We start from the raw sequence: 15,000 nt of genomic DNA, 5'->3' as shown, positions 1-15,000 counted from the left end.
AAAATAATAATAACAATAACACTAACAATAACAATAACAATAATAAGTTTAATAACAATAATAACAATAATATCAAAAACAATAACAATTATAACAATACTAACAATAATAATAAAATAACAATTTTAATGACAATAACAATAACAATAACAATAATACCAATAACAATGACAATAACAATAAGAATAATAATGATAGCAATAACAATAACAATAATTATAATAACAATAATAATAATAATAATAGTAATAATAGCAATAACAATGACAATAATAATTATAATGATAAGAACGATAACAATAATAATAACAATAATAATAATAAAAATAACAATAACAATAACAATAATAATAATAACAATAACAATAACAATAACAATAATAATAATAATAATAATAATAATAATAATTATAATAATATGATTATTAATAATAATAATAACAATGATGATAATAATAACAATAATAATAATAATAACAATAACAATAATAATAACAGTAACACTAACAATAACAATAATAATAATAACAATAACAATAACAATAACAATAATAATATTAATAATAATAATAACTATAACAATGAAAATAATAATAATAACAATAATTACATTTATTATAATAATAAGAACGATAACAATAATAATAACAATAAGAACAATAGTAACAATAAAAATCACAATAACAATAATAACAATAATAACAATAATAACAATAACAATAACAATAAAAACAATAAGAACATTAACAGTAACAATAATAACAATAATAATAGCAATAATAATAACAATTATACGAACAATAATAACAATAATAACAATAACAATAACAATAATAACAATAATAACAATAATAACAATTATAACAAAAATAATAACAATAACAATAATAATAACAATAACAATAACAATAACAATAGCAAAAACAATAATAATAATAACAATAACAATAATATTTACAATAACAAAAACAATAAATATAATAACAACAATAACAATAATAATAATAACAATATCTACAATAATAACAATAATAACAATAATAACAATAATAACAATAATAATAATAATAATAATAACAACAATATCAATAACAATAACAATTACAATAAAAATATTAACAACAATAACAATAATAACAATAACAATAATAATAACATTAACAATAATAAGAATAATAACAATAATAACTATAACAACAATAATAACAATAACAACAATAATAACAATAACAACAATAGTAACAATACTAACAATAATAATAATAATAACAATAATTATAATAATAAGAACGATAAAAATAATAATAACAATAATAACAAAAGTAACAATAAGAATCACAATAATAATAATAACAATAATAAAAATAACACTAACATTAACAATAATAATAATAACAATAACAGTAACAATAACAATAATACCAATAACAATGACAATAACTATAAGAATAATAATAATAGCAATAACAATAACAATAATTATAATAACAATAATAATAACAATAACAATAATAATAATAATAATAATAACGATAACAATGACAATAATAATAATGACAATAATTACAATAATTATAATGATAAGAACGATAACAATAATAATAACAATATCAATAATAAAAATAACAATAACAATAACAATAATAACAATAACAATAAGAATAACAATAATACCAATAACAGTGACAATAACTATTAGAATAATAATAATAGCAATAAAAATAACAATAATTATAATAACAATAATAATAACAATAACAATAACAATAATAATAATAATAATAATAATAAAAATAACAATAACAATATCAATAATAATAATAACAATAACAATAACAATAACAAAAATAATAATAATAATAATAATATTAATAATAATAATAATAATAATCTTTATGATAATAATAATAACAATAATAATAAAATAATAATAACAATAATAATAACAATAAAAATAAGAATAACAATAAAAATAAAAATAGCAATAATAATAACATTAATAACAATAATAATAACAATAACACTAACAATAACAATAACAATAGAAACTATAATAACAATAATAACAATAACAATAATAATTACAATGACAATAACAACAAATACAATAACAATAATTACAATAATAACAATAATAACTATAACAACAATAATGACAATAACAACAATAATAACAATAACACTATCAATAACAATAATAATAATAACAATATCTACAATAATAACAATAATAACAATAATAACAATAATAATAATAATAATAACAATGACAATAATATTTATAACAATTATTACAGTAATTATAATAATAAGAACGATAACAATAATAATAACAATATTAACAATAGTAACAATAACAATCACAATAACAATAATAACAATAATAACAATAATAACAATAACAATAACAATAAAAACTATAAGAACAATAACAGTAACAATAATAACAATAATAATAGCAATAATAATAACAATTATACGAACAATAATAACAATAATAACAATAACAATAACAATAATAACAATAATAACAATAATAATAACAATAACAATAATAATAACAATAACAATAATAATAACAATAACAATAACAATAACAATGACAATAATAATAATAACAATAATTAGAAAAATTATAATGATAAGAACGTTAACAATAATTATAACAATAATAATAATAAAAATAACAATAACAATAACAATAATAATAATAACAATAACGATAACAATAATAATAATAATAATAATAATAACATTATTAATAATAATTATAATAATAATAATAATAATAATATTAATGATTATAATAACAACAATAATAATAACAATAGCAATACTAATGACAATAAAAATAAAAATAACAAAAATAATAACAATAATAACAATAATAACAATAAAAATAACAATAATAACAATAATAACAATAATAACAATAATAACAATAATAATAACAATAACAATAATAATTACAATGAAAATAACAATAAATATAATAACAATAATAACAATAATAACAATATTAACTATACCAACAATAATGACAATAACAAGAATAATAGCAATAACACTAAAAATAACAATAATAATAATAATAATAATAATAATATTAATAATAACAATAATAATAATAATAATATTTATGATAACAATAATAACAATAATAACAATAATAACAATAACAATAACAATAAAAACAATAAGAACAATAACAGTAACAATAATAACAATAATAATAGCAATAATAATAACAATTATACGAACAATACTAACAATAATAACAATAACAGTAACAATAATAATAATAATAACAATACTAACAATAATAACAATAACAGTAACAATAACAATAATACCAATAACAATGACAATAACTATAAGAATAATAATAATACCAATAACAATAACAATAATTATAATAACAATAATAATAACAATAACAATAATAATAATAATAATAATAATAACAATAACAATGACAATAATAATAATGACAATAATTACAATAATTATAATGATAAGAACGATAACAATAATAATAACAATATCAATAATAAAAATAACAATAACAATAACAATAATAATAATAACAATAACAATAAGAATAACAATAATACCAATAACAGTGACAATAACTATAAGAATAATAATAGTAGCAATAAAAATAACAATAATTATCATAACAATAATAATAACAATAACAATAATAATATTAATAATAATAACAATAACAATGACAATAATAATAATGACAATAATTACAATAATTATAATGATAAGAACGATAACAATAATAATAACAATAATAATAATAAAAATAACAATAACAATAACAATAATAATAATAACAATAACAATAACAATAACAAAAATAATAATAATAATAACATTATTAATAATAATTATAATAATATTAATAATAATAATATTAATGATTATAATAACAACAATAATAATAACAATAACAATTCTAATGACAATAAAAATAAAAATAACAAAAATAATAACAATAATAACAATAATAACAATAAAAATAACAATAATAACAATAATAACAATAATAACAATAATAACAATAATAATAACAATAACAACAATAATTACAATGAAAATAACAATAAATATAATAACAATAATAACAATAATTACAATAATAACAATAATAACAATAATAACAATAATAATAACAATAACAATAACAATAACAATAGCAATAACAATAACAATAATAACAATAACAATAATAATTACAAAGACAATAACAATAAATATAATACCAATAATAACAATAATAACAATAATAACTATAACAACAATAATGACAATAACAACAATAATAACAATAACACTAACAATAACAATAATAATAATAATAATAATATTAATAATAACAATAATATTAATAATAATATTTATGATAATGATAAGAACGATAACAATAATAATAACAATAATAATAATAAAAATAACGATAACAATAACATTAATAATAATAACAATAACAATAACAATAACAATAACAATAATAATAATAATAATAATAATATTAATAATAATAATAATAATAATCTTTATGATAATAATAATAACAATAATAATAAAATAATAATAACAATAATAATAACAATAAAAATAAGAATAACAATAAAAATAAAAATAACAATAATAATAACAATAATAACAATAATAACAATAATAATAACAATAACACTAACAATAACAATAACAATATTAACTATAATAACAATAATAACAATAAGGATAACAATAATAACAATAATAATAGCAATAATAATAACAATTATAGTAACAATAATAACAATAATAACAATAACAATAACAATTATAACAATAATAACAATAATAATAAAATAATAATAACAATAACACTAACAATAACAATAACAATAATAACTTTAATAACAATAATAACAATAATAACAAAAACAATAACAATTATAACAATACTAACAATAATAATAAAATAACAATTTTAATGACAATAACAATAACAATAACAATAATACCAATAACAATGACAATAACAATAAGAATAATAATAATAGCAATAACAATAACAATAATTATAATAACAATAATAATAATAATAATAGTAATAATAGCAATAACAATGACAATAATAATTATAATGATAAGAACGCTAACAATAATAATAACAATAATAATAATAAAAATAACAATAACAATAACAATAATAATAATAACAATAACAATAACAATAACAATAATAATAATAATAATAATAATAATAATTATAATAATATGATTAATAATAATAATAATAACAATGATGATAATAATAACAATAATAATAATAATAACAATAACAATAATAATAACAGTAACACTAACAATAACAATAATAATAATAACAATAACAATAACAATAACATTAATACCAACAACAATGTCAATAACTATAAGAATAATAATAACAGCATTAATAATAACAATAATTATAATAACAATAATAATAACAATAACACTAACAATAAGAATATTAATAATAACAATCACAATAACAATAACATTAATACCAATAACAACGTCAATAACTATAAGAATAATAATAATAGCAATAAAAAGAACAATAATTATAATAACAATTATTATAACAATAACATTAATAATAATAATAATAATAATAATAATAACAATAACAATGACAATAATAATAATAAAAATAATTAGAAAAATTATAATGATAAGAACGTTAACAATAATAATAACAATAATAATAATAAAAATATCAATAACAATAACAATAAAAATAATAACAATAACGATAACAATAATAATAATAATAATAATAATAACATTATTAATTATAATTATAATAATATTAATAATAATAATATTAATAATTATAATAAAAACAATAATAATAACATTAACAATACTAGTGACAATAAAAATAAAAATAACAAAAATAATAACAATAATAACAATATTAACAATAAAAATAACAATAATAACAATAATAACAATAATAACAATAATAACAATAATAATAATAACAATAATAATTACAATGAAAATAACAATAAATATAATAACAATAATAACAATAATAACAATAATAACTATAACAACAATAATGACAATAACAAGAATAATAGCAATAACTCTAACAATAACAATAATAATAATAATAATAATAATATTAATAATAACAATAATAATAATAATAATATTTATGATAATAATAATAACAATAATAATAATAATAATAATAATAACAATATTAATAACAATAACAAAAATAATATTAATAATAATAATAACTATAACAATGAAAATAATAATAATAACAATAATTACATTTATTATAATTATAAGAACGATAACAATAATAATAAAAATAAGAACAATAGTAACAATAAAAATCACAATAACAATAATAACAATAATAATAATAATAATAATAACATCAATATCAATAACAATAACAATTACAATAAAAATATTAATAACAATAACAATAATAACAATAACAATAATAAGAATAATAACAATAATAACTATAACAACAATAATAACAATAACAACAATAATAACAATAACAACAATAGTAACAATAATAACAATAATAATAATAATAACAATAATTATAATAATAAGAACGATAAAAATAATAATAACAATAATAACAATAGTAACAATAACAATCACAATAATAATAATTACAATAATTAAAATAACACTAACATTAACAATAATAATAATAACAATAACAGTAACAATAACAATAATACCAATAACAATGACAATAACTATAAGAATAATAATAATAGCAATAACAATAACAATAATTATAATAACAATAATAATAACAGTAACAATAATAATAATAATAATAATAACAATAACAATGACAATAATAATAATGACAATAATTACAATAATTATAATGATAAGAACGATAACAATAATAATAACAATATCAATAATAAAAATAACAATAACAATAACAATAATAACAATAACAATAAGATTAACAATAATACCAATAACAGTGATAATAACTATTAGAATAATAATAGTAGCAATAAAAATAACAATAATTATAATAACAATAATAATAACAATAACAATAACAATAATAATAATAATAATAATAATAAAAATAACAATAACAATAACAATAATAATAATAACACTAACAATAACAATAACAATAGAAACTATAATAACAATAATAACAATAATAATAATAATTACAATGACAATAACAATAAATACAGTAACAATAATTACAATAATAACAATAATAACTATAACAACAATAATGACAATAACAACAATAATAACAATAACACTAACAATAACAATAATAATAATAATAATAATATTAATAATAACAATAATAATAATAATAATATTTATGATAATGATAAGAACGATAACAATAATAATAACAATAATAATAATAAAAAAAACAATAACAATAAAATTAATAATAATAACAATAACAATAACAATAACAATAACAATAATAATAATAATAATAATAATAATAATAATAATCTTTATGATAATAATAATAACAATAATAATAAAATAATAATAACAATAATAATAACAATAAAAATAAGAATAACAATATAAATAAAAATAACAATAATAATATCAATAATAACAATAATAATAACAATAACACTAACAATAACAATAACAATAATACCTATAATAACAATAATAATAATAAGGATAACAATAATAACAATAATAATAGCAATAATAATAACAATTATAGTAACAATAATAACAATAATAACAATAACAATAACAATAACAATAACAACAATAATAACAATAATAACAATAATAACAATAATAACAATAATAATAACAATAACAATAACAATAACAATAGCAATAACAATAACAATAATAACAATAACAATAATAATTACAAAGACAATAACAATAAATATAATACCAATAATAACAATAATAACAATAATAACTATAACAACAATAATGACAATAACAACAATAATAACAATAACACTAACAATAACAATAATAATAATAATAATAATATTAATAATAACAATAATATTAATAATAATATTTATGATAATGATAAGAACGATAACAATAATAATAACAATAATAATAATAAAAATAACGATAACAATAACATTAATAATAATAACAATAACAATAACAATAACAATAACAATAATAATAATAATAATAATAATATTAATAATAATAATAATAATAATCTTTATGATAATAATAATAACAATAATAATAAAATAATAATAACAATAATAATAACAATAAAAATAAGAATAACAATAAAAATAAAAATAACAATAATAATAACAATAATAACAATAATAACAATAATAATAACAATAACACTAACAATAACAATAACAATATTAACTATAATAACAATAATAACAATAAGGATAACAATAATAACAATAATAATAGCAATAATAATAACAATTATAGTAACAATAATAACAATAATAACAATAACAATAACAATTATAACAATAATAACAATAATAATAAAATAATAATAACAATAACACTAACAATAACAATAACAATAATAACTTTAATAACAATAATAACAATAATAACAAAAACAATAACAATTATAACAATACTAACAATAATAATAAAATAACAATTTTAATGACAATAACAATAACAATAACAATAATACCAATAACAATGACAATAACAATAAGAATAATAATAATAGCAATAACAATAACAATAATTATAATAACAATAATAATAATAATAATAGTAATAATAGCAATAACAATGACAATAATAATTATAATGATAAGAACGCTAACAATAATAATAACAATAATAATAATAAAAATAACAATAACAATAACAATAATAATAATAACAATAACAATAACAATAACAATAATAATAAAAATAATAATAATAATAATTATAATAATATGATTAATAATAATAATAATAACAATGATGATAATAATAACAATAATAATAATAATAACAATAACAATAATAATAACAGTAACACTAACAATAACAATAATAATAATAACAATAACAATAACAATAACATTAATACCAACAACAATGTCAATAACTATAAGAATAATAATAACAGCATTAATAATAACAATAATTATAATAACAATAATAATAACAATAACACTAACAATAAGAATATTAATAATAACAATCACAATAACAATAACATTAATACCAATAACAACGTCAATAACTATAAGAATAATAATAATAGCAATAAAAAGAACAATAATTATAATAACAATTATTATAACAATAACATTAATAATAATAATAATAATAATAATAATAACAATAACAATGACAATAATAATAATAAAAATAATTAGAAAAATTATAATGATAAGAACGTTAACAATAATAATAACAATAATAATAATAAAAATAACAATAACAATAACAATAAAAATAATAACAATAACGATAACAATAATAATAATAATAATAATAATAACATTATTAATAATAATTATAATAATATTAATAATAATAATATTAATGATTATAATAAAAACAATAATAATAACATTAACAATACTAATGACAATAAAAATAAAAATAACAAAAATAATAACAATAATAACAATATTAACAATAAAAATAACAATAATAACAATAATAACAATAATAACAATAATAACAATAATAATAATAACAATAATAATTACAATGAAAATAACAATAAATATAATAACAATAATAACAATAATAACAATAATAACTATAACAACAATAATGACAATAACAAGAATAATAGCAATAACTCTAACAATAACAATAATAATAATAATAATAATAATATTAATAATAACAATAATAATAATAATAATATTTATGATAATAATAATAACAATAATAATAATAATAATAATAATAACAATATTAATAACAATAACAATAATAATATTAATAATAATAATAACAATAACAATGAAAATAATAATAATAACAATAATTACATTTATTATAATTATAAGAACGATAACAATAATAATAAAAATAAGAACAATAGTAACAATAAAAATCACAATAACAATAATAACAATAATAATAATAATAATAATAACATCAATATCAATAACAATAACAATTACAATAAAAATATTAATAACAATAACAATAATAACAATAACAATAATAAGAATAATAACAATAATAACTATAACAACAATAATAACAATAACAACAATAATAACAATAACAACAATAGTAACAATAATAACAAAAATAATAATAATAACAATAATTATAATAATAAGAACGATAAAAATAATAATAACAATAATAACAATAGTAACAATAACAATCACAATAATAATAATTACAATAATTAAAATAACACTAACATTAACAATAATAATAATAACAATAACAGTAACAATAACAATAATACCAATAACAATGACAATAACTATAAGAATAATAATAATAGCAATAACAATAACAATAATTATAATAACAATAATAATAACAGTAACAATAATAATAATAATAATAATAACAATAACAATGACAATAATAATAATGACAATAATTACAATAATTATAATGATAAGAACGATAACAATAATAATAACAATATCAATAATAAAAATAACAATAACAATAACAATAATAACAATAACAATAAGATTAACAATAATACTAATAACAGTGACAATAACTATTAGAATAATAATAGTAGCAATAAAAATAACAATAATTATAATAACAATAATAATAACAATAACAATAACAATAATAATAATAATAATAATAATAAAAATAACAATAACAATAACAATAATAATAATAACACTAACAATAACAATAACAATAGAAACTATAATAACAATAATAACAATAACAATAATAATTACAATGACAATAACAATAAATACAATAACAATAATTACAATAATAACAATAATAACTATAACAACAATAATGACAATAACAACAATAATAACAATAACACTAACAATAACAATAATAATAATAATAATAATAATAATATTAATAATAACAATAATAATAATAATAATATTTATGATAATGATAAGAACGATAACAATAATAATAACAATAATAATAATAAAAAAAACAATAACAATAAAATTAATAATAATAACAATAACAATAACAATAACAATAACAATAATAATAATAATAATAATAATAATAATAATAATCTTTATGATAATAATAATAACAATAATAATAAAATAATAATAACAATAATAATAACAATAAAAATAAGAATAACAATATAAATAAAAATAACAATAATAATAACAATAATAACAATAATAATAACAATAACACTAACAATAACAATAACAATAATACCTATAATAACAATAATAATAATAAGGATAACAATAATAACAATAATAATAGCAATAATAATAACAATTATAGTAACAATAATAACAATAATAACAATAACAATAACAATAACAACAATAATAACAATAATAACAATAATAACAATAATAACAATAATAATAACAATAACAATAACAATAACAATAGCAATAACAATAACAATAATAACAATAACAATAATAATTACAAAGACAATAACAATAAATATAATACCAATAATAACAATAATAACAATAATAACTATAACAACAATAATGACAATAACAACAATAATAACAATAACACTAACAATAACAATAATAATAATAATAATAATAATATTAATAATAACAATAATATTAATAATAATATTTATGATAATGATAAGAACGATAACAATAATAATAACAATAATAATAATAAAAATAACGATAACAATAACATTAATAATAATAACAATAACAATAACAATAACAATAACAATAATAATAATAATAATAATAATATTAATAATAATAATAATAATAATCTTTATGATAATAATAATAACAATAATAATAAAATAATAATAACAATAATAATAACAATAAAAATAAGAATAACAATAAAAATAAAAATAACAATAATAATAACAATAATAACAATAATAACAATAATAATAACAATAACACTAACAATAACAATAACAATATTAACTATAATAACAATAATAGCAATAAGGATAACAATAATAACAATAATAATAGCAATAATAATAACAATTATAGTAACAATAATAACAATAATAACAATAACAATAACAATTATAACAATAATAACAATAATAATAAAATAATAATAACAATAACACTAACAATAACAATAACAATAATAACTTTAATAACAATAATAACAATAATAACAAAAACAATAACAATTATAACAATACTAACAATAATAATAAAATAACAATTTTAATGACAATAACAATAACAATAACAATAATACCAATAACAATGACAATAACAATAAGAATAATAATAATAGCAATAACAATAACAATAATTATAATAACAATAATAATAATAATAATAGTAATAATAGCAATAACAATGACAATAATAATTATAATGATAAGAACGATAACAATAATAATAACAATAATAATAATAAAAATAACAATAACAATAACAATAATAATAATAACAATAACAATAACAATAACAATAATAATAATAATAATAATAATAATAATTATAATAATATGATTAATAATAATAATAATAACAATGATGATAATAATAACAATAAAAATAATAATAACAATAACAATAATAATAACAGTAACACTAACAATAACAATAATAATTATAACAATAACAATAACAATAACATTAATACCAACAACAATGTCAATAACTATAAGAATAATAATAACAGCAATAACAATAACAATAATTATAATAACAATAATAATAACAATAACACTAACAATAAGAATATTAATAATAACAATCACAATAACAATAACATTAATACCAATAACAACGTCAATAACTATAAGAATAATAATAATAGCAATAACAAGAACAATAATTATAATAACAATTATAATAACAATAACATTAATAATAATAATAATAATAATAACAATAACAATGACAATAATAATAATAACAATAATTAGAAAAATTATAATGATAAGAACGTTAACAATAATAATAACAATAATAATAAAAATAACAATAACAATAACAATAATAATAATAACAATAACGATAACAATAATAATAATAATAATAATAATAACATTATTAATAATAATTATAATAATATTAATAATAATAATATTAATGATTATAATAACAACAATAATAATAACAATAACAATACTAATGACAATAAAAATAAAAATAACAAAAATAATAACAATAATAACAATAATAACAATAAAAATAACAATAATAACAATAATAACAATAATAACAATAATAACAATAATAATAACAATAACAATAATAATTACAATGAAAATAACAATAAATATAATAACAATAATAACAATAATAACAATAATAACTATAACAACAATAATGACAATAACAAGAATAATAGCAATAACACTAACAATAACAATAATAATAATAATAATAATAATATTAATAATAACAATAATAATAATAATAATATTTATGATAATAATAATAACAATAATAATAATAATAATAATAATAACAATTTTAATAACAATAACAATAATAATATTAATAATAATAATAACTATAACAATGAAAATAATAATAATAACAATAATTACATTTATTATAATAATAAGAACGATAACAATAATAATAAAAATAAGAACAGTAGTAACAACAAAAATCACAATAACAATAATAACAATAATAACAATAATAACAATAACAATAACAATAAAAACAATAAGAACAATAACAGTAACAATAATAACAATAATAATAGCAATAATAATAACAATTATACGAACAATAATAACAATAATAACAATAACAATAACAATAATAACAATAATAACAATAATAACAATAATAACAAAAATAATAACAATAACAATAATAATAACAATAACAATAACAATAACAATAGCAAAAACAATAATAATAATAACAATAACAATAATATTTACAATAACAATAACAATAAATATAATAACAACAATAACAATAATAATAATAACAATATCTACAATAATAACAATAATAACAATAATAACAATAATAATAATAATAATAATAACAACAATATCAATAACAATAACAATTACAATAAAAATATTAATAACAATAACAATAATAACAATAACAATAATAATAACATTAACAATAATAAGAATAATAACAATAATAACTATAACAACAATAATAACAATAACAACAATAATAACAATAACAAAAATAGTAACAATAATAACAATAATAATAATAATAACAATAATTATAATAATAAGAACGATAAAAATAATAATAACAATAATAACAATAGTAACAATAACAATCACAATAATAATAATAACAATAATAAAAATAACACTAACATTAACAATAATAATAATAACAATAACAGTAACAATGACAATAATACCAATAACAATGACAATAACTATAAGAATAATAATAATAGCAATAACAATAACAATAATTATAATAACAATAATAATAACAATAACAATAATAATAATAATAATAATAACAATAACAATGACAATAATAGTAATGACAATAATTACAATAATTATAATGATAAGAACGATAACAATAATAATAACAATATCAATAATGAAAATAACAATAACAATAACAATAATAACAATAACAATAAGATTAACAATAATACCAATAACAGTGACATTAACTATTAGAATAATAATAGTAGCAAAAAAAATAACAATAATTATAATAACAATAATAATAACAATAACAATAACAATAATAATAATAATAATAATAATAAAAATAACAATAACAATAACAATAATAATAATAACGCTACAATAACAATAACAATAGAAACTATAATAACAATAATAACAATAACAATAATAATTACAATGACAATAACAATAAATACAAT

General features: G+C 12.5%; 1 protein-coding gene across 1 annotated transcript; it reads left to right on the top strand.

The window, feature by feature from the left end:
• Positions 1 to 13,855: 13,855 nt before the first annotated feature.
• On the top strand, positions 13,856 to 14,419 carry LOC124423510 (uncharacterized protein DDB_G0287625-like; the record flags this gene model as incomplete). The annotated part of the gene is made up of 1 exon (XM_046961287.1): positions 13,856 to 14,419. A coding segment is annotated over one exon (564 nt), but the record flags the coding sequence as incomplete, so codon positions are not given.
• Between the last annotated feature and the right edge of the window lie 581 nt (positions 14,420 to 15,000).

Source organism: Vespa crabro, chromosome 4, assembly GCF_910589235.1.
Source record: "Vespa crabro chromosome 4, iyVesCrab1.2, whole genome shotgun sequence".
Classification (NCBI taxonomy): domain Eukaryota; kingdom Metazoa; phylum Arthropoda; class Insecta; order Hymenoptera; family Vespidae; genus Vespa; species Vespa crabro.
This window is presented reverse-complemented; position numbering and strand designations above follow the sequence as displayed.